We start from the raw sequence: 23,911 nt of genomic DNA, 5'->3' as shown, positions 1-23,911 counted from the left end.
AACTGTGTGGGTGTCTCCCAGATCTGTCCTGGATCCAATGCTATTTAATATTTTCATTAAATACTGGATAATGGAGTGGAAATTATTATAAAACTTGTAGATGACACTAAATAAATAAATAAATAAAGTGACCTTGATAAACTGGAGAATTGGTCTAAAATCAACAAGATGAAATTCAATACTGAGGAGTGCAAATTACTACACATAGAAAGGAAAAATCAAATGCATAGATACAAAAGTGTGAATAACTGTCTAGGCAGTAGTAATGCTGAAAAGGATCTGTGGGCTGTAGTGAATCACAGATTGAATATGAGCCAACAATATGATGAAGTTATGAGAAAAGGCTACTGTCATTCCAGGATGTATTAACAGGAGCGTCATATGTAAGTCATGGGAGGGTAATTGTCCTGCTCTACTCAGCACTGGTGAGGCCTCAGCTGTACTATTGTGTCCTATTTTGTGTACTGCACTTTGGGAAAGATGTGGACAAATTGGAGAGTACAGAGGAGAGCCTCAAGAATATCAAGAGATTTAGTAAATCTGACCTATGAGAAAAGGTCAAAAAAAAGGGCCTATTTAGTTTTGAGAAAAGATGATTGCGGGAGTGTGTGGGGGGGGGGGGGAGAGGGAAGGGAGGGAGGGACAGGGCTGATAGTCTTCAAATAAGTTAAGAGCTGTTATGAAGTGATAGTCATCAATTGTACTCCATGTTCACTGAAGTTCAGACAAGAAGTAATAGTCTTAATCTACAGCAAGGGAGATTTTAGGTTATATATTAGGAAAAGCTTTCGAACTATAAGGGTGGTTAACTCTGGAACAGGTTACCTAGGGAGGTTGTGGAATCCCCAATTTTGGAGGTTTTTAAGAACAGGTTGGACAAACATCTGTCGGAAATGGTCGAGGTTTCCTTGGCCCTGCCTCAGCATGGGGGGGATTGAGTAGGTCCCTTGAGGTCCCTTCCAGCCCTCCATTTCTGTGATGACATCTGGGGTTTTCAAAGAGAGTCAGTGGGAGGTATCTAACACTTTCACTCTTCTGAAAATACCAGCCAACACTCACGTTTTATAGCAGTTTGACAGCAAACCACCCGGCACATCAAGGGTGTAAGCTAAGGGTACTGTGTGAGTGAAAGTGTTTTCTTTTGTCTGCCAGAGAAAGGTCTGAAGTTGCTTAGTGTTGCAGAGCAGCTGTAGAAAGGAGGGTAGATGCCCAGATTCACCTTTCAGGACATGTGGTGCTTGGTGGGCAGATTTGAGTTTGGGGTTCCCAGGTGTGACACATTGCACCACCATGTAATTATAATGTAATTGTGGACTGTTTAATGCAAAGTATGTCATATAAGATGTTTCTGGAATGCTCATGACGCGCTGAACATTCTTGTTATAGCAGTATGTTTGTTGCAATGTCATGTGTATGGTTATGAGACTTCGCTATCTAATCTTCCCAAATATGTGTCTCATGGCTAGAGGCAGATCTAGAAAAACTCTACACAGCTGGAGTGTCATTACACCTCACTAGGATGTGTATAGAACAACCCAGCTCAGCATTCCAAGAACAAAGGACCACCCGAGACATCAACAAGGGGTGAATCACCAAAGAACCACTGTGTCTCAGGATGTGGAGAAAACCATGCATGGATACTCTTTGTCACCTGACCCTGATTTAGGGGGTGGGGGGGAGGAAGATGGGCTCCAAGAGTGAGGGATTGGGGTGACACAGCAATACACCAGTCCAGATTGCAGAGGGGAGCATCACACCAGGTGTAAAGCCCAGGTTCTGGGACTGGAAGAAGGCTCCAGGTGCTTATCAGGGATCTGGCTGTGAGAGTGGAGTGAGATCACAGGAGTGATCGGGGAAGAGACTGGTTGATTTGGCGCAGTGCCTTAGCTGAGGTTTCTGCATCAGCTGTGTGTAGTCTGTGACCAAACCAATTACGCTAAGATTACACAACTCCATGTCACCGAATTCTGCTCCAAACATGAACCTGAGCTACAAGTCCTCAAAATCTGCTTCCACTTGGCAAAGGGGCAACAGTGTTGTCCTCAACTACACAACATTTTAAAGTCAAAATTAGGCCCCGATTCAGCAAAACACTTAAACATGCCCTTAGCTCTAAATACACACAGAGTCTTATTCAACTCAATGAAATTATTCATAGTCTCAAAGTTAAGCACAAGCTAAAGTGCTTTGCTGAACTGAGGCTTGAAATTGACATGCCTGCCCCGTGAGACCTGCTGCTGGCTGAGGTTGGCATTGTGATGCCCTGCCTCAATTTCACCTGCAAAGGTTCCCAGGAATAATCCACAGAGGTTTATGTCCAATAACGAGCGCCTATCCTGGGGACTGGTTTGTTAAGATATATAAACTCAAAGAAAAGTCTCTTCCACCCCAGTCTGCCCCTGGGCACAGTCCCTCCTCCCTGAGGCCTAGCTGACTCCCAGTCTCTCTGCCAGGCAGAATTATCAGCCCTTCCCAGGCGCTGTTCATTCTCTGCCCTTGCGGTCAGGAGGTCACACACGTCCTCTCCTTGGATTTGTGTTTCCTAGACTCCCAGGCCACCGCCCTTCAAGCATCTTCACCAGCTGCTTCCTTCCTTCCTGAGCCTTTCCGGCAGCTCTCCACTCTCACCTCCTCTCCTCCTCCACCCCCCAGCAGCCTCATAACATCTCCCTTTGTGTAAGGCCCAGTGCTCAGGTGCCTTCCCTTAAGCCCCATTTGATAGTAGCTGACCAGTCCCATTCCCTCTTAAAGGGCCAGTGACCCTGGCACAGGGCTTTAATGCACAGCTAAGTTTTAGAGAAACAATGATAAACATAAGTGACAGAAAGGTTTTAAAAGTTTTCCTTTCCTTGAGCCCAATCTTGCAGTCCAGACACAGCTAAAACTCCCGCTGATGTAGTCAGGAGCTTGTCTATATATTATATATAGTTTATATATATTATTATATTATTTTACTCTGGTTTCTGTTCTGTTTTTTTCTTTGTTTTTAAACCCGAGGGAAAAAAATCCTTGTCACAACCTGGCAACAAGGCATGTTTTGTTCATGGATGTCTGTTAATTTAATCTCTGTTTCCAACACACAGATCCACTGTAACAGCGAGAAAAGGGGGGTTGCGACCCCCGAAAGCCAGTTCCCGTCTAGCTGCAGCATATTTAAGGTTGCCTCCAAAATTCTGTCGAAAGGTCACCCCTGAAACGGCTCTAAAATCCACAGCCCAGGTCAGACTGACCTGCCAATTGCTAGGCTGCTTGGAGGTGCTGGGTGGAATTTCGGATGCAAATTTGGGGTTGATTAGTCCTGGGAACTAATCAAGGCTGTCAAGGCTGCATCAAACTTAGGGGGCAGGGCTTGCGCTTAGCCGACTGTTATCCCCAATCACGTTTTGTCCTATCTAGCCAGGCTGGCAGAACAGACACCTCCCTCCTCACCCGACCGAGATCAGGGCCCCTGTTATTCCCTCACTAAATGGACAGAAGAAATAAAGCATTTCTCTTTAGCAGTTGAAACAAAGTGGCAGAGGCACCGGCTATTTTCACATGCAGCCACCCTCGCAGGCTGGCGTCATCTCATGCTAAGTCCCGATGCCTGAGTTCCACCTGCAGCTCTCCCACCGGTTGGTTGGTGACCGCTGGGCGTGTCATTGTTCCACTCCGTGCCTTAGTTTCCCCACTTGTACCATATGGAGAATGGTAACGTCCTTCCTGTGTGCAGGGCTTTGAGGTCTATGGGTAAAAACTCACTAAGCAAGAGCCAGTTACGGGAAGAGACCAGAGCTGACATCTCAAGAAGAACAACGGGGGAGAATGGGAATTTAACACAGACGACTTTTCTCCCTAGCATGTCTTGGGCCTTTGAGTCTAATACCAAAGAGAAACAAAAAGTTTCCAACCTTTGCCATCACTCTTCTGGGGCTAACATCACGCTAGCCCACCATGCCGCATGTCTCTCACGTGGCTGAGAGGCCCAGCTATCCCAGTACGCCGCCGTGGCTGTCTCGCTCCGCGATTTCCTTTCTTTCAGGAGTGAAGTCTGGATTTTTCCCAGAATTCAGCTTTGGGTGGCTGGAGCCATTCCTCCTTCCTGGTTCAGCTCCACCCTCCGGCTCCCGGTCTGTGCCTAACCCACAATCCCAGGGCTTGTCTGCACGGGGACTCTTGGGAAAGTGAAGCAGGAGTCGCTTGGATTCATGAAAGAGGCATTTAAACCACTGCATGGATGCGCTCATCCCTAATGAAAGAGACCTTCATTTGCATCAGCACACGGTCTCCATCGCCCAAGTGCAGGTGCAGGGGGCCTGTGCCCCAATTCACCCAGCGCAGGAGAGAACCCAGGAGTCTTAGTAAACTCCAAAAGCATCTGCAGTAAGGGACGGCCCCCATGCCACGTGGAAAAGGTCCCTCCATGGATTCCAGCTCATCCAGCTGTCGGTCCTCCAACCTCTTCAGCTCCGCCAGGGCTTCTTCAATCCCCAACAAGACACCTCTGTGCTGCTGACGGCCCCTGACCGCTCAGAAACCATGTTGGAGCATCTCAGAGATCAGTATCGCACCGGACCCACCTCTTTCAGCTCCTGTCCTCGGTGAGAGCCTGCAGGGCCAGGCATGCATAGACCCCTGCGCCCGCCTTGTAGCGCTTCTTGGAGAGGTTAAAGGTGCGCAAGAAATGGGGGGGGGGGCGGGGGCTCTCCTTTGATCACATGGTTGTGTAGGATGTGCAGGAGGGTTTTCAGGGACCACTCAGGGTCGTCCATTTCTGCCACCCTGGGTGGCTCTCTGAGGCCCGCAGCAGCATGGTCTGCCCCATTCCCCCAGGAACCAGGCTTGGGCAGCCAGTCATGACTCTAGTGCTTGGAGTCTGCCCCCTCCCCGCCCCCCAGGTCTCCACACACCTGTGCTGCCGCCTCCTGACCCCGACCTTGGAGGGTCCAGCCCCCCTGCTCTGCCTGAGCTCCCCCTGTGGGACCCCCCTGGATGAGACCCTGGGGGGCTCCTACACACCCCCAAAGGGGCCAGGCACCCGCCTTGCAGACAGAAGTGATTCCCTGCCAGCATGGGAATCTGAAGGGTTAATTAGATCGCAGGATCACAGGGTAGAAAGACTTCATTAGCAGCTTGATTAGTAGTTACAGCAGCGACTAGCTGTGGAGTCTCAGAGCCGCGCTCTCAGGCCCTACGACACGACCCCTCATGCGGCCCCTCACGCGGCCCTTCCACCCAGCCACCAGACAGACACGCTTTCCTGGCCCCTCCCCAGTTTATTTCCCAACAGCTGGGCTGGGCTGGGCTGCGTTACCATAATAATACATCGCAGACGCTCTGTTAAGCATAACTATAAACCCTACTAGACATGATAATACAATAAACCAACAGCTGGTTACTGAAAGTAGAGCTAGGAGGATCCACCTCATTATTCAGGCATCCCATCGGATCCGGCTACTGACGGATCTTCTGCGCTAAAGTTTGCTGCTTTTTACCCCCTGTTTAGATTGTGTGCCTAGGCTCACTTGTTTGTCAGCAAGCAACTGCTTGTCCCATGTGTTTCCCCACAGTGGTTTTAGCTCGCTTGAACGAGGTCTGTGATTTTGACTAACAAGAAAACAACCACTTCTACCTTACGCAAGCAACATTCATCTGCCTAAAACTCCAAAGCGAATCATAATAAATTGGACTAATAACTTATTATCTTACTATTCTTATATCAAGCACCAGTTTGAATGACCTAGGCCATGTCTACACTATGAAATTATGTTGACCTAAGTTACGTCGGCATACAGCCTCCGCAGTAATTCAATTGCTTTTGTGCGTCCACACCAGGTTCCTTGTATCAGCAGCGCACGCCCTCCCTAGCAGCGCTTGCATTGAAGCAGAGAGCAGGGCACTGTGGGTAGCTCTTGCACTGTGCAACTCGCCACCATCGGGCGCAGGGTGTTTTGGGAAGGTTTTGCAAAGCCTCATGGGGTCAAACGAGTCGTGCAGGGGGAGGAGGGACGTGATTTCAACATCCCATAATGCAGTGTTCTCCAGCCCATAATTTCATCTGCATCCCATAATGTTTCACACCTCTTTTCAAAAATCCCCACAAACTTGCAGGCCTGTGCAATGTGCAGAATGCAATGTGTGGTTTTGCAGCAAAGGGGTGGAGCAGTACACGGCACATGCAAGCGGCCACATTTATAACTGAATTAAATGTTATAAATCCAGGGAAATGACCAGTCGTTTCCATTTCCCAAACACTCATTTCCCGCCAGCTTTCACAGCTCAGTGTGTGTGGCTCTGGGATTGCCTGTACTCTCCCCAGGGTGGAGCGGCAGGGGTCATGCGGTGGCTCTGGATGCCACGGGGAATGGGGGAAGAGTGTAGGGAAGTCCTAGAATGCAGTTCTCTATGGGCTACGTAGGGAGACAAACACAGGACAGCTGAACGTGAAGGTCAACCAGAGTCTGCAGCATGTCTGTTTGCTGCGGGAGACGGTATCGCACGCTAAATGGAAACCTGGCGTACTGGACTCGCTTCCTTTGATCCATAAGTTGCAAGCACGGCATTCTCACTTCTCCTTGGGCCTCATACAGCCTCAGCCATGGTGATTATAGCCCGCAGGGAAGAGGGAGACTTGGGGAAATAAGAGGGCGATAGCCCCTGGGCCTGAGTATACGCAGCTGGGATAACTGAACTGAATCCTGCACAGCCTCTTCTCCCCTCAGACCCAGGAGATCCACCACCTCCTGTGTATTCCAGACAGGAGAGTGTCTGCGGCGTGGAACTGGGCCGCTCAGCTGGGCAATTGGTCGCTGGAATGGAAATGGAATTTCAAAAATTCCTGGGGCTTTAAAGGGGCGGGGTGTGTACCTGTGCACCGGGCCGCTGGGCAGCGAGTTCAAAATGGTGACCAGAGCGGTCAAGGCAGGTAATTGTGGGACACCTCCTGGAGACCACTAAAGTTGATGTAAGTAACGCAATGTCTGCTTTGACACTGCGTCGTGGGGGCAGATTTTTTAAGTTGGTTTAGTGGGCGAGTTATGTCGGCAGGAGTGAAACTTTAGTGTAGACATTTACAGACTTGTATGGACGTAGCTGCCTTGCGTCAACCAACTCTGCAGTGTCGGCCAGGCCCTAGAGTCCTTCACCTGCCCAAAGCTTCTGAAAATTCTGGCCGTACATTCTTCCCTCTGTGGTTTCTAGAGGTAAGGACAAGACTGGATCAAGAGAGAAAAATTAAAAGGAGATTTTTATAGGCAGGGTAGAATTAGTAGAAGGGAAAGGGAAAGCGAAGGAGAGTTAGTAGAACAAACATACACAGGAAACAACACATCTGCTTGCTAGCTATACAGCAATCCTGGGCTCTTAAGGGTGGAGACTTTCCTGTCAGCATGATTACAGCCAGACTGAATATCTATACAAAATTAGTACAAGCCTCAGCCCCCAGCCCTTCAGATCTTTCTTCAATCAAACCTGTAACTGCAAGTGTCTGGTTGTCTTCGGGTAAGTCCTTCTCCATAGTTGTTATCAAAGTCATTAGATGACATAACAGGGCTCGAGGAAGCAGTATTGGCTAGTGAATGGTGTAGGAATTAAAGATCTTGGTTTTATTATCTGCTTTGACTTTATCTCCCTGTGGGAGTTTGGGCAAGTCACTGAATCTCTCTGCGCCTCAGTCAGTGGCATACGGAGGGTCTCTGGTGCCCGGGGCCAAGTCTACATTTGTGCTCTTTACCTCACGACCTCTCCCCTGCATAGGGCAGGAGGTGTCCCAGCGCAACCTCCCAGCTGCCCCGAGAAGTGGGGGTCTGTACCTGGGGGGGAGGCGGGGGCGCAAATGCAGGCTTGGCTCTGCTGCCCCCCACTCACCGCACTTACCTGGTGCCCACCTCTCCTGCTGCAGCTCCATAGCCCTTCATAACGCATGGGTGGGAGGCACTGGGGGACACCCCTCAGAGCCTCCTGTACACCCCGCCTGTTGCAAAGGGCCGGCTTAGCGTGTCCCTCCCCCACATTTACCTGCTGGTCCAGCCCTGCAGCCTGGCGCCAGCTCGGATGGGGCAGCCTCATCTTCCAGCCTGGGGGTGGCGCTGGGTCAGCTCTTCATGATGAATGGAGGGCAAGGGACGCTGGAGGCTGAGGGGCGGCTGTTCTTGCTTTCACTCCTGTACCCCCCTTGCACGTCGTGAAGGGCCTGTCAAGCCCCTGCCCCAGGCCGGGGGGGTGAGGCTGCCCCATCTGAGCTGGCACTGGGCTGTGGGGCTGGAGTGGCGGGTAACTGCCCCTTAGAGCCTCCTGCACCCCTCGCCCCCTGTGCATCACGAAGGGCAGGCCCGGGGGCCTGGCCACCTTCCTCCTCCCCCCCCAGTATGCCACTGGCCTCAGTTTCCCTATCTATAATCAGGGATCATGATACTTACCTCATGACACTGACCGTAAAAGCTATTTGAGAGAGGAAAGCTCCTTAGAATGTTCTTCAAACATGTGGCCTTTTTTCAAGAACAGACTTTCTGGTGAAAATGTTTAGATTTTTTTCAAAAGTTTCCTTTTTAAAAGAAGTTAGAAACTTTAAATAAAAAATGTGGGTTGTTTTGGCTAAATGGGTTTGCTTCTTTGTTTTAAGTTTCCTTTTTTGCTGTGTGTCCCGCCCCTTTTGTAACCCAGCATTAGCTCTTCAACAGAAATGGTAAATCAGTCTCCTTGCAGGCAGATGCAGCAGCATTTGTCTGTTGCTGTTGCTGCTGTTAAAGTGTCCCATAAAACATCCTCATTTATATCGCACCACTAGTGTGTATTGGTGTGTCTCAGAGCTACCATTCCAGTGGCAGACAGCACTCCTAAGTCAGAGCTACCACAGTGAAAGACTGAGTGGATGAGGTTTAAAGAAATAAGGTTCCATGGTTACTGAGCATATTGTGTGGGGAAATGGGGTTGTATTTCCTTAAATACTTGCAAGCCCTCCTATGGTGCTTGCTGTGTTGTGTTTTAGAAGACACTAGAAACCAGCCAGAGCCACAGTGTGTATGTATCTGGCAGGGGCATCATTTCAGCACACACTCTGCTACAAAATGGCTGCTTGAGGTTGCAGGGCAGCTATTTCAGATATTAGTAGGGTGGGGCAACTTTAACCATGATTCCAGGAATAACTCAGGCACCTGAAAACTCTCGGTATTTTGGCAAGTAATAAGTTAGAAATTAGCTGACGGGAGCACTGTACCTAATTCCCATATAAAGATAAAAATAAACATCAATTAAAGCCATATTTTAAGTTTATTTGTAAATTTAGAACAATCAGGAGATAATATAGCAAAAAATTCCCAATCCCAAATCTGACTAGGCAGATAATAATGACAAGACAGATTTAGGCAACTGCAAAGGAAAGAATTTGAAAAAGTTTAATGTAGTTGGTAGCTACTTATGTGCTTTACTTTCTGCATTTCTATAAGTGTAGACAATGGGGGTGGAAAAATCAGTTCTACTCCTTGTAATTCATTTAACTTTCAGTGTCCTAGTAAGTGCTCTAATGTTTGGGTTGCAAACACTGCACAGGAATCTTGGTTTAAGAACCATTTTCGCTCAGACACGTAGCCTTTTTAAAAGGGCTTTGGAATCTTTTTTGTACTCTATGGTTTTATAACTTTGTTTTTTTTTAAAAAAGAAGCCATCAGTGCTGGAACAAAGGGTGCTGGGGGGGCAGTACTCTCTGGCTTGAAGTGGTTTCCATTATGTAGAGGGCCAGCACAGCGGCTGCAAGATCTCTAGATCAACGGTTCCTAACCCAGGGGGTGGGACCCCTTTGGGGGCGCACCAAAGATTCCAGGGGGTCCATGAGGCTTCAATAATATTGAGGTGATTTAGCCCCCTGAGCTCCACACCAGGCACAGCAGCCTAAAGCTCCGCGCCGGATGGAGCAGAAGAGCAGGCCCCCCCACAGCTCCCCCAGCCAGACCCCTGACCACAGAAGAGCAGCCCTGAACCGGTGGAGGTCTGGAGCAGCCCCGACCTACCCACCAGAGCTGCATCCATTACACTCAGTCCCTGAGGGACGGGGGTGGGGCACACGGGGCATGTGGTGGTGGCTGCACCAGGGAAGGCTTCACTTCTTGCTCAGGAAAGAGTAATTTATTACTATTATATAATATGGTGGTGTTATTATTATCATTGTATGTGTTTATAGGGGTTATATGTGTTTATGTCCGGTGAGGGGGCAGGGCAGGTCGGGGCAGGGGGGGCGCGTGTTTTACCTAGTGTTAACTAGTGGGGCTTTCACTCCTAAAGGTTGGGAACCACTGCTCTAGATTATTCCTGGGCATGACATTTTTGGACATCTTTCCATCCTGAAAGAAATTTTCAGATTATGTGCTGTAACTTGATCATCATTCAGCACTAACATAAATGAGCTGATACTAAACTACAGGGCTTAAGATGAACATTTAAACGTTTGTAAAGGGTGAAAGTAGTATTAGAGAGAAAGTCTGTGCATTAATTAACAAATGGAGGAAGGGGTGAAATGAATGATGGCTCAAAAACAGCTGAGATACCAAATTTAAAAAAAATAATCTCTTAAAAAAAATCACTGACTAGAGTGTAATTAAATGATGGATGTTAGCACCATGGATCCATAATGAACAAATTTTGGCAGCCAAATCTCACAAATGGTTTATATAGGATTGGGTTTATGTGCACTGAAGGTTGGTTTTATGCAAATAGTTATCATAAATATAAAGTTTGGAAGGAGGTTTCTAGTGTTTTGCTGTAAGGATTTGAGAGAGCAAACATCACTCCAATGAAATTCACTGAGGCACTCAAGTTTGTGAGACTGACCCCGTCAGAAATATTAAACAGTAAGTACAAAAGGAGCTAAGATTATTCACCAGTTAGAAGAGAAGGACAGACAGCATGGCAGACACACAGTTACAGGGATTAAAGAATTTTAAAAATGTTAATGTAGTTAGTAACTACTTATGTGCTTTACTTTCTACATTTCTCTAGCTCTAAGTGTAGACAATGGGGGGAAAATCAGTTCTACTCCTTGTAATTCATTTCACTTTCAGTGTCCTAATAAGTGCTCCAATGTTTGGGGTGCAAACACTGCACAGGAATCTTGGTCTACGAACCAAGTCAGATACATTTCAGGCAGATACATAGTCTTTTTAAGCTGGAAGCTCAGATGAAAGTTACCAGACTTAAACTCCAGATCGAAGAAATAAAAGAACAGCAAAAACTGTATCATCCTGGAAGTCCAGCTTCTCTGAACAGCAGAAATTGGGAGAGAAGCTGTCCAGTGTATAACAGTTTGGGTATGTGTGGTAATTACATAGTAACTATGTTTAACCAGTTTAATATCATACCCTGGTCCAAGAAAGAGTATGGATGTGAATCTCCTGTATTACCTGTAATCAACAGGGAGATTTGTGGAGATGGGATGTATGTGTCTGAGAAGTCTATGGGAAGTGATAGTGAAACTTTGTTTAATCAGGTTATTATCATGACCCAGTATCAGGAGAATTATGATAAGGAAAGGAATGTTTCTAAACCTGTCTTTGAAGAGTAATAACTCACCCATGGAGGGAGCTACTCTGTCTGTATTTGGCCAGTGTGACAAGGAAGAGAGATTCCAGGGTCTGGCCCACATGTCAGCTGAGCATAGACATTCATGTTTTCCAGAGGGCATTCACTCTGACATTTAGCCATGAGGGCTATAAGGTTTAGGACCTAAGTTTCCCTTTTTGCACAACAGTCTAAGCTTGCAATGGGTTTTCTGCTGTGGAGAGTTCTAGGGTTGGTTACAGACATTAGCTGTGAAATTTTAACATCACCAGGCTTTTCAACACAAAGTGAATTTTCATTTAACAAAACAGCATAACCACAAGGTTTTTCATCACACGGTGTGTTCTTATGTACCCTTTTTTCAAAAGATCATGCCCATTGTGCATTTTTACAACTCTTGATATCAGCAACAAATTGGTTACAAAAGTTAACATTAGCATTAATAGTAAATCTACTACAAGAGTGCATTTACAAGCACTTTTGTTATGCCATGCCTTCTGTTGGTCCTGGGGCCAGTTTTGTTCAACATCTTCATTAATGATCTGGAGGATGGGGTGGATTGCACCCTCAGAAAGTTTGCAGATGACACTAAGCTACGAGGAGTGGTAGATACCCTGAAAGGTAGGGATAGGATACAGAGTGACCTAGACAAATTGGAGGATTGGGCCATAATAAATCTGATGAGGTTCAACAAAGACAAGTGCAGAATCCTGAACTTAGGACAGAAGAACCCCATGCACTGCAGAAAAGGACTAGGGGGTTACAGTGGATAAGAAGCTGGATATGAGTCAGCAGTGTACCCTGGTTGCCAAGAAGACTAATAAAATATTGGGCTGCATTAGTAGGAGCATTTTCAGCAGATGAAGGGAAGTGATTATTCCCCTGTATTTGGCATTGGTGAAGCCACATTTGGAGTATTGTCTCCAGTTTAGCGCACCCCCCCCCCCCCACTACAAAAAGGATGTGGACAAGTTGGAGAGAGTCCAGCAGAGGGCAACAAAAATGATTAGGGGGCTGGAGCACATGACTTATGAGAAGAGGCTGAGGGAACTAGCCTTTTTAGTCTGCAAAAGAGAAGAATGAGGGGGGATTTGATAGCAGCCTTTAACTACCTGAAAGAGTGTTCTAGGGAGGATGGAGCTAGGCTGGTGGTAGATGACAGAACAAGGAGCAATGGTCTCAAGTTGCAGTGGGGGAGGTCTAGTCTGGATATTAGGGAAAAGTTTTTCACTAGGAGGGTGGTGAAGCACAGGATTGGGTTACCTAGGAAGGTGGGGGAATCTCTATCTTACAGGTTTTTAAGCTGTGGCTTGACAAAGCCCTGGCTGGGATGATTTAGCTGAGGTTAGTTCTGCTTTGATCAGGGGGTTGGACTAGATACCTCCTGAGGTCCCTTCCAACTCTAATCTTCTATGATTCTATGATTCTTCTATGTAAAGAGGAGAGAAGTGCGGGGGTGGGGGAATGGGTGGGAGGGTGGGGAATGCTTGTGTTTTAGTGGGGTGTGATGGGGGATGGGATGAGGCATGTGAGAGAAGTTTGGGAAGGGAGGAGAGTGTTGTTGGAAGCACCTGTACACGAGAGGGAAATGTAGTTATTCTGTGATTCCCTGCCCCACCTCAGGAGGGCGATATTGGTCATCAAGGGTTTCTTAGATCCTTTCCTATCTGGCATTGAAGTAAGCATGTCCTATTCCTGGCAGTCTATTTCACTTCTGCTAGGCTGTCTTCTGGGCTGGGAAAGTGGGTCTGGTTCTTGGTGGTGGGAAGGGAAGCCTGTTTGAGTGAACTCCCCCAGGTTAGTGTAGATGGAACCTTTCTTCACATTACACAGGGGATCTTGCAATGGGAAAACTAGGATCCCAGCAGCCTCCTCCTCTGCCCAAGAAGAGGCTCTTTCCTTTTCTGGTGGTGTGGATTGATTGGGTGATCCTGACCTGTACCTAGGGAAGGCAATTACATTCTATGTATCCTGATGTCCCCACTGGAAGTTCTTTTTCCAGGCTTGTCTGGACATAGGATCGGGTTTCACTTTCCCAGTGTGGCCTTGTCCGTGCGTGGAGATGTTCCCTCATTCACTCACAGGCAGAGTGGGGAGCAGTTTGGGTAGCTCAACTGTGCCAGTCCCCTGGGGTGGGGAAGAGGATTGCTGGGCACTGCCATGGGAAGAGAAGGATCACACTGGTGTAGATCTAGAGAAGAGGGGGCTCCCCTGGAGTAATCTCTTCATCTGGTCCTGCTTACCGTAGAAGGCTGGTTAGCCAAATAGTGTTTTATTGCTATGATCGGTTCCCCTCAGTGTGGGGCTTTGGTACATCAGCCACCTCTGATGGTCTCTCTGTGGCAAAATTCCTCTTTCAGTTATTATCTTGACCGTGGCCCCAAAATTTATAAGGTCTCCTTCCTCTCTTATGGTGGGGATGCCGATAATGACCAGTGTGTTCCCTTCAATGAGACCTAGCCACATATGCTTTTTTCTTATTCATAATACCACAGCTGGGTTCCCTGACCTCCCCTTTTCCCACTCTCTGGTGTTTGTTTCTCTCTTACTGAGGGGCAGAAAAAATTCCTTGCCCTTCCGGTCACTGGGTCAGGCTGAGATGATGACTTTGGTTGTCCATGTCACTCAGCAGATACTGTCCAGGGAACCCTGTCCTAGGGCTGGCCTGTTAAAGGGCATTAGATGCCCAGTCTACTGGTGCCAGGACCGGCTGAAGCGCATGAGCTAACCTAGCTCGACCCGGGGACAGTGACTGTCTATGTAGCTGTAAGACAGTTACTGATGTGAGGAGTGCCTGGGCCTAGTAAACGTCTGAGGAGAGCGCAGTTCAGAGGGAAGCTCCAGAGGAGGGGAGCTTCTGGGGGGCCTGAATTGGGCAAAAGCTCTCGAAGCAGAGAAGCCTGGGAGAGACCCTGAACAAGCAGGGCAAAGATGGCAGAACTCTCCAGGCCCTGGAGCAGCGTGGGGCCTTACAGCAGAAGTAGCTGCTGCTGCTGGGAAATAGAGACTCTGGTTTTGGGCCTTTTAAATTTTAGCTGGGCTCTGATGGAAGAGCCTTTAAACTCTCTACAAGTGCTTGTAAGAACATCAAAATGTCCAAACTGGGTCAGACCAATGGTCCATGTAGCCCAGTGTCCTGTCTTCTCACAATGGCCAACACCAAGTGTTTCAGAGGGAACGAACAGGACAGGTGATCATCAAGTGATCCATCCCCTGTCATCAAGTCTCAGCTTCTGGCAAACATCAATCCCAGCCTATCTTGGCTGATAGCCATTGATGGATCTGTCCTCCGTAAACTTTTCTCATTCTTTTTTGAACCCTGTGGTGGTAGTAACTAGGAGCAATGCACTTACAGAATATTAGATTTATCCTTATTCCACATTCAGCATGGGGGTTGTGCAAGCATTACTTTACCATGCCTCAGAAATTGTGCCTTAACTGTGAACCAAGAATTCTCTTTGAAATTGAGTGCAGTTAAGTGTCCAGGAGCACTGAATCTTGTCCTTTTCTGCTGAAACTGTTTGGCAAGGGGAACACCTATTGATTGGGAACAAGATGAGGCTTTAACTATGAAAACATGTTGGGTGATAACGGAACCATTCAGAGTGTAGCTTTAGTCACCAGGTACGGTGTCACAGAAAATGAAGCCGTACCAGATATGACCATGTACCAGATGTTATGTTGTGCCTTAATATCTCACCCTGTCAGGTATGGTGTCGTCATTTCCTGTGATGTCATAGCCTTTGAGATCACATCCAGTGATGCCATTGCCCTTCTGTTATCTCATGATGAATCTCTCATCTCATCCATCAGTCTCATTTTGACAGAAGGGAGAGGCTAGGTACAAGTGGTAACTACATGGGAGTTGAGCTCTTTTGAAAACCTGGCCCACATCAACTCTCTTGCTGCCATTCCCAGTACACAGGAGAATGATGAATGGTCATGGATTTCTACTGCCCTCTCCTGGGCAGGTGTGAGGCTGTTTAGCTGGGCAGTGATCTGTCTGTGGGAAGCTGGCGGTGTTGCCACTTATGCTTTTCATGTGCTGGAGCTGCACAGAGAACAGTACACAGTGTTCACGCTGGAGTCTCCCCTTAGATATGGAAATTACAGCCCCCGACACACAGGGCCGGCTTTACAGGTGAGCGATGTGAGTGACCACGCAGGGCACCATGACCGGAGGAGCAACATGACCAAGAGGCTGCAGAAAGGCCGTGTCCACATGGGAGGTCGGGGGGAAATAGGGGACTGCAGAGTGGGAGCCAGGCACTCACACACGTCCCCTCTCCACCCTCCCGGCAGCATGACGCCTGCAGCACTGCCACTGCTCCACCTGGTGAGTGGCCGCCCACTGCTCTGGGAGCTGTACTTGAAGGGCACCAAAGAATGTTCTCCCCAGGTGCCACTTTCCCTAAGGCCGGCCCTGAGGACACACCAGTTCCTGTCTGTTCCTATGCTTTTCCCATTCACTTGAATATATTTTTTTTGTCTTTCACATCAGGTTGTGCTGGCAGGAATCGTGTTAGCACTGTTGAGTGCAGTAACAGCAGTGTCTGCTGTAGCAATGACAAAGCAACAAGAGAAGAGTGCTGACTCCAAGGCAGAGAACAAGGGAAATGAGGATCATGGTGATGAGGTAAGAGCTTTTTCACCCCCACACACATTTGTTAGAGCTGGAAGAGTACAAGGAGAGAGCAGGATGAGGCTGAGGACACTGATAAGGGATATTGGGGGAAAAGGGAATTCAAATGCTGACTCTGTTGTTAGCAGGTGATGTTTACATTTATTGCCTTATTTCCACCTGAACCTCAACCTCTGACCTTGCTGATGTATTAATGGGCACCAGCTCACGAATGAGTCCTGACAGCCTCACTCTCTGTGGCAGTTGTATAAAGATACAGAGCAGTGGTTCCCAATCTTTTTGGCTTGAAGGCCACAAATATCATTTTTACAACCCTGAAGGGCCACCAGACTATCAACTCATAAAAATGTATTGACGTATACACCATTAAGGACTACAAACCACTACACATTTACAGTAAACATTTGGATGCTACTCTGCTCATTTGTACTTTCACTATTTTACACCTACAAATTACTCACGGTATGTCACACACTCACAAACAAAGCACCAGTGTAGATGAGTGACTGTCACTACGCACTGAAGCACATGGCCTGGCAGCTAAGTCACAGTGGGTGGACTGCTAAGTGCAGGCCAAACCGTAAAGCACTGCAGCCAGATGGAAGGAGTTCAGCGAGGAGGTTGCCTCCTGCATGCATCCTGCAGCCCTGTGGACTCTTACTGGGGCCCTAGGCAGTGGCTCCCTTCTGCAGCTAGGGAGATGGGAGGTCAGTGCTCCCCTCCCTCTGACTCCAGCAGAGACCCCAGCGCCTAGCGACCCAGGAGGAGCACTTCGCTGTGCTCCCTGCTACAGCCAGGGGGAGGGGAGCGCTGATCCACTTGGCTGTAGCAAAGAGCCTGCACCTGTCTTATAGTCCCATGGCAACATGCTTTGCCTGGGTCCTTAGGCAGCAGCTCCCTTTTCAGAGAATTATACACAGAAACCCCAAGTTTCCTTTTTTAGTGTCAGATACTTCTTCTCATAGTATTATTATTATTTATTTGAATCACTGTAGTACTGAGAAGCCCTAGTCAGAGACCAGGATCCCAGTGTGCTAGGTGCTGTACATTATTTATTTATTAGGTGTATCATGGTAGTGCCTAGGAGCTCTGGTTATGGACCAGGACCTCACCATGCTAGACTGTGCTAGAGGTGGAGATTTTCTGTAATATCTATATGAACAATGAGTTCCAGAGGGGTAGCCATGTTAGTCTGTTTTCAGCAAAACAACAAGAGTCCTGTGGGCTTGTTTTTCATGCATCTGACGAAGTGGGCTTCTGCCCACGAAATCTTCTGCCCACATAAATTTGTTAGTCTTTAAGGTGCCACAGAGCTCTCGTTGTTTTGTATGAACAACGTGTCTCAGTTTACCCCTATGACTTTGACCTGCTTACACTACAGAGTTAAGTCGATGTAAGGCAGCTTACTTCAACCTGACTAAGTGAGTATCTACACTACAGCCTTGTCCCACCGATGTAAGTGCTCTACTACACCAACATCATAACTCCACCTCCACGAGAGGTATAAGGCTTATGTTGGGGCAGTTAGGGTAATCCAGTGTCCATGCAGACACCGCGTGCCTTCCATCTGCTGTGGTCTGTCATTCTTGTCAATTTCACGGCACCCCAAGGTGGCTGGGAGGCTCCAGCTACAGCCCTGCTGCTGCCCAGTCTCCCTGCTCCCCACTCTCAGCCCTGCTGCTCCCTGCACTCCTGGTTCCCCACCCCTGACTGGGCTGCCGTGTGGGCTCCCAGCTCCTCGCTCCAGGTCTGGATGCTACCCAGGCTCCGGACTCTCTGTTTGGGCTCCTGGCTCCCTGCACCCTGAGGGCTCCTGGCAGATAGCAGGGAGCTGAGAGTCCAGGGGGGCAGCCGTGCTCCTGGCAGGGAGCAGTATTTACTGCAGTGGCTGAAAGTCAACCTAGCATAGGATGATTTAAGTTTGCATTCTTATCCACTGGCAGCAGAGAGGTTAAAATGCTTTCCCTGGAACAAAGGGGTGGCGTTAGGTGTTTGAATCATCCAGTGTTGGGGTGGTGTGAATGCACCATCAAAAGCTGGCTGGCCTGAACATATATTAATGGAAATACATTAACACTTAATGCCGGCCAACCCAAGGCAGGCTGAACATGTGAACTCAGCATATTTTAAAGGAAGAAGACAATGGACTGAAGGTGTCAGGGCCTGTGTAAAGAATAGGACTCACAGGTTCTTTCATTGGGAACTCAGCATATTCCAGTTTGGATGTGAAGACTCCAAGAAATGGAGAATCCACGATTTCCCTCGATAGTTTGTTTCAGTGGTTAGTCACCCTGACTGTTAGATATTGATGCCTTATTTCTAATTGGAATTCAGTGGGAAAAGAGTGTCTAGAAACTCCTGAATCTTACAGTGCCAATGGCCAGTCCAAGTATGTGCCATGTGCATATTGAGGCGTTGCTCAAAGATAGTACAGGGAAGGTGGTGTGGGTAACTTCCCCCCTCCCTCTTTTGGTCTGTTAATCGTATTAGATGGAATTCTGTGAGAGTGAAGGGGTTTGTAAAAGGAAGGGAGCTGCTTGGATATTTCAGCAACTGTGGCAGTGGCAGAGTCAAGATATGTGTGAGAATGGGGCGTATTGGGGCATTGCTGAAAGGGCAGAGTTAAGGTTGCAAGGGCAACCCTCAACTGCGCATTTCCTGGGTTTCAGAAGTTAAGGTTTTGTTCAGCTCTGTGTTCTGCAAGGGGACAACATGCCACTGAGCAACACAGACTCTGCATTAACATAGGTTGATCTGTTTGTTTGAATTAGGAAAAGATTTGTTGGTAGGAGTTATAGGTATTAAAGGTAGCTGTACGTACCATGTCCTGCAGTTTGCATACTGAGCCAGCCAGCTTCCCCACCCCACACATCAGCTGGGCCCCAACAGCCCCCTCCCCCCAAACAGGGAATGCATCTCCCTGAAGTCCTCACTCCCTAGTCTACATGTTTCTATTGCTGTTACTTCCCCCAGCTCCTATAACCTGACTCACAGGCAGTGCCTGGTGTTGTCAGGTGTTGGCTGTGTGTGTGTGCTTTCAGCGTGCTGCTCCCACTGCACAGAGAGTGGCACAGAAGACCTTGCTCAAACAGCCCAATAAATCCACAGACCCACGTGCAGTAGTGAAGGCACCTGGCCAGGTTTATTGTTGATGAAGCACGGTATTAGCGCTCTGTACGTGCTACAAGTACACACAATACATGTATGTCCGTGACAATTAACACGGTTCAGTGAGTGGAGGGACTTTCCATTCCCCACTTGGGCAGACAAAGACGCGCCCTCTGAGACCCTCTTTTATACACTGATACAAACAAGTTACATGTTGCCCTTCTGACATGGTTAGTTACCGCCCTTTACCTTGCCCATGTTGTTTCAATCAAGACATCTCCATCCATCACACTGTCAACCTGACTTACCTTTAAGAGGGGTCAGGGTGTCCTTGTGATCTTTGGGGAGTGTACTTGCACCATACTTGGTATCGAAGTATTCTGGTACTGCCCTTCTGGAATGTGTTTACGTGAATGCTTAGTGCCTAGGAGTGCTTGTGTTTTCACAACGCCAGCCCTGGTCTTGCCAAGCTTATGTGTTGGATAATGAACCTGAAAGCAGGTATCTGCTTTGTAACAGGGCAGGGGCTGACTTGCCCTGACTCTTGCTAATTCTGCTTTATATTAGCAGGGCTTGACTTTAGTTCAGGCCTTAGGCCTCATACCAGGCCCCTTTACCAGGCCTCCTGTCTCAGGCTCTCACTTTCTACTACACCTGGGGCAAAGAAAACCTATGTCACAGTGGAATGCATTCATGGTCATGTCTCCTAAGCATTGGAGGGTGGAGTTTGTGGCAGGGCTTGTTCCAAAATTCTGACAGTTTTATGTTTAAGAGAAAAATCCTCTTCCCCCTCCACAGTAGGTGTACTCCCCTGCTCAGTCCTAGTTGCACCATTCCCACACTGACCTGCCTCTGAGTATGCCCCACACAGTATCTCAGATGATGCTCAGAGGATGCTCTGTAGCTGGAAGGGAAAGGGGCCACCTGGCAGACAGGGAGAGCAAGGGAGCTGCCAGGAACCAAGGGCCAGCTGGAGCCAGTTTACAGAAGAGCCCCGAGCAGGAAGCAGGAGGGAACAGCTAGTGCCCTGCAGGCCAAATGGAAGGAACTCACGGGCAGCTCAAGCCCCTTTGCTGCCCTGCCAGGCAACCTCTTTCTCCCCTGTAGACCATCCACCGGGACGGAGCAGGGGAGTGCAGGGGATGGAGCTGCTTGGAACCTGGGGCAGACCCAGAGATGGAATCAGAGCTGAGTAGCAGGGATGCCTAGACAGCAGAGCCCCCAGCTGGGAGCAGGAGCTGGGCATAGGCAGGGGACGTGAGGATGGGCTCTGGAGGGAGCCACTCCTGTTCCCCTGGGCCTCTCTCTGCTCTCCCACTACTTCCATCTTCTTCCCAGTCCCAGATCAGGACCCCAGCATTGAGCTTTGCAGGGACCCCCCAGGGGACAAACACCCACACCTTGCTGCAGAGATTAGTCAGACACTGACCCAAACTAGGGGAAATTGTCACAGCTCCTGGACACACATTTCTGATGTAGTCAAAATCTGCTCTCAGACATTGTAGGAGGTGTGTACCAGGAACAGGGCCAAAATCATTTCCACCCAAGTAAATAAGAACATTGTCAGGTAGATCACAGCCTCTGATGTCACCAGTGAGATACTGCACGATAGGCAAAACATGATGACAATGCAGGCCACCTCCCTCCACTCAAACTAGCCTGTAGTTAGGAGTCCCCATATCCTAATGTACTCCTTGCTCTCCCACAAACTTCTGCAAATGCATGATCCAGGAACTGTCCAGAATCCACACATTAGCAACCCATATATTTCTTTTCCCTCAGCAGTCGACGTACGTGCTCTGTCAGCTCCAAACCTCTATTCTATGTGTCTTTGGAAACACTGCTTTTTTCTGCCCCAAGATAAGGAAACAGACACTTGCTGCCCTCCCTCCCCAAGGTCTAGAAAAATACAGATTTTCTCATACAACCAAAGTTTCCAAGGCCAGAAGGAGCCATTGTGATAATCTAGTCTGACCTCCTGGCCAGAGAACTTCCCCAGAATGAGTCCTAGAGCAGCTCTTTTAGGAAAAACATCCAATCTAGATTTAAAAATTGTCAGTGATCTAGATAAATTTGTTTCAGTGGTTAAATTACTCTCATTTCCAGTTTGAATTTGTCTAGCTTCTTCTTCCACTCTTTATATCATGTTTCACCTTTGCTAGATTAAAGAGCCCATGATTAAATATTTCCTCCCCATGTAGATCCTTACAGAGTATAATCAAGTCACCCCTCAACCTTCTCTTTATTAAGCTAAATAAAGCTAAATAAAGCTCTTTGAGTCCATCACTCTATGGCCGGTTTTCTAATTCTTTTAATCATTCTCATTACTCTTCTCTGAACCCTCTCCTATTTTTCAACTTCCTGCTTCAGTTGTGGGCACCAGAACTGGACACAGTATTGCAGCAGTGGTCACACCAGTGCTGCAATGTGAGGTTCCCTGGTTGTTGCATCCCAGGATCGTATTAGTTCTTTTGGCCACAACGTCAGGGTGGGAGCTTATGTTCATCTGATTATCAACCACAACCTCCAAATCTTTTTCAGAGTCACTGCTTCCCAAGACACAGACCCCCATCCTGTGAATGTGGTCTTTGTTCCTAGATGTGTATATTTACATTTAGCCATATTAAAATGCATTTAGTTTGCTTGCACCTGGCTTACCAAGAGATTCAGATCGCTCTATGTCAGTGACCTGTCCTTTACATTATTTACCACTCCCCCAGTTTTTGTGTCATCTGCAAACTTTTAGTTAGATGAGTTTGTGTTCTTCCAGATCATCGATAAAAATGTTAATTAGCACAGGGCCAAGCACCGATCCCTGCAGGACACCATTGGAAACACACCCACTCAATTATTAGTACCTGTTTTAGAATGACATTTTTAGACCTCTCAGTAACACATTAAAGGGATTAAAAACTGACTGCTGTGTTAATTTTATCTTGTTCTAGTTTGTTAAGCAAAATGTTGTGCAGTACCAAATCAAACGTCTTATAGAAGTCTAGCGAGACAGGGCGGGTGAGGTAATATCTTTTATTGGACCAACTTAGGTTGAAGAAAGACAGATTTTCTGTGTAGCTTGAAAGCTTGTCTCTTTCATGAAAAACGTTGGTCCAGTAAAAGCTACTACCACACCCACCTTGTCTCTCTAATATCCTGGGCCCAACACGTCTGCAACAACACTGCATACTTACAGAAGTCTAAGTATATTACATCAACACTATTACTTTTATCAACCAAACATTATCTCATTTAAAAAAATGATACCAAGTTAGTTTAACAGGATCTATTTTTCATAAACCCATGTTGATTCTGGAACTTCCCCAATGCTCCAAGACGTATTGAAAAATCAACATTACCAGTCCATCAGTGTCATCAACCAGCTCTTTTAAAACTCTTAGATACAAATTAACTGAATCTGCTGATTTTAAAAGTCTAACTTTAATAGCTTCTGTTTAACATCATCTAGAGATACTAGTGGAATGGAGCGAGTGTTATCACCATACGATGAGACTATCATCTGTTTTTCCCCCCAAATACAGAACAGAAATATTTATTGAATTCTTCTGCCTTTTCTGCGTTATTCTTGATAATTTATTCCCTGAGGTATCAAATCCTAACCATTGGCCAACCTTACCACCTCCTGGTTCATCTTCCAGAGCTGCTTCCTGCTCATTCTCCATCTTCTCCCACATTTGTAAGAACATAGAACATCAGCCTGGAATGGCCTTTTTGAGTCATCGAGTCCAGATCCTGCTATTGCAGGCATTCCCGTGTAATGGGGTCTCCAAACCCCATACTGAGCACAGACAGATGGGGTGGAGATCCTCTCCTGATTACAAACAAGGAGCTTGATCACACCCCCATGCAGCTGCCCAACTGCCAATCATAGAGGTAGGCACCCACAGCAGCAGCCAATAGCAGGAACAAGGCTTGCTCTATAGAGGACAGTACAGAGGAGGAAGAAATGCAGAAAATCCTGAGATGGTGAAGGGATGACATTCCTGCATTAGGGCACCCCCACGAACTCAGCCAAGAGTCTGAAGCACACTCCTAGACTTAATTAGTGGTGAGTGTCCAAGAACTAACCTGACCAGGGGCAAACTAAGGAGTGCCAGTCAGGAGCAGCCGAAACCCATCAGAAGACCACACCAAGAGCTGGTGACATCGTATCATACAATCCCATTCCTAAATTTGTCAAGTTTATCCACCCACCATGCCCCCTCTTATCCACCCTGCTTGGATATCAGCATCATGGTGGTTAACCACTCAAAAGCATTGCTTAACAATCATGTTTGTTGTAGCAGCAGATACAATATTCACTTTCTCCACACCTTTCATGATTTTATTGACCTCTGTCATATCTCTCATTAGTTGCCTTTTTTCCAAGCTGAACAGTCCCAGTCTTTTTAATCTCTCCTCATATGGAAGCTGTTCCATTGCCTAAATTATTTTTGGTGCCCTTCTCTGTACCTTTTCCAATTCTAATATATCTTTTTTAAGATGTGGTGACCAGATTTGAATACAGTATTCATGGTGTGGGTGTACCATGGATTTATAGAGTGGCATTATGACATTTACTGTCTGTGAAATACGGAGGTACAGTCCCGACCAGTGGGGGGCTGTGCCAACTCTACACTG

At 47.5% G+C, this 23,911-nt stretch overlaps 1 protein-coding gene across 1 annotated transcript in view; it reads left to right on the top strand.

The window, feature by feature from the left end:
• The window catches only part of LOC137144787 (uncharacterized), an 88,809-nt gene that overhangs the window by 7,521 nt on the left and 57,377 nt on the right, over positions 1–23,911 (top strand). Inside the window, exon 2 of the mRNA XM_067535277.1 lies at positions 16,028–16,162. Coding sequence (XP_067391378.1) covers positions 16,091–16,162 — 72 coding nt within the window. The 5' untranslated portion in view covers positions 16,028–16,090. The remainder of the gene's footprint in view (positions 1–16,027; positions 16,163–23,911) is intronic.

The sequence above is a fragment of the Emydura macquarii genome, unplaced genomic scaffold, assembly GCF_026122565.2.
Source record: "Emydura macquarii macquarii isolate MOO-44397 ecotype Brisbane River unplaced genomic scaffold, CSIRO-AGI_Emac_v2 contig_3485, whole genome shotgun sequence".
Lineage (NCBI taxonomy): Eukaryota > Metazoa > Chordata > Testudines > Chelidae > Emydura > Emydura macquarii.
This window is presented reverse-complemented; position numbering and strand designations above follow the sequence as displayed.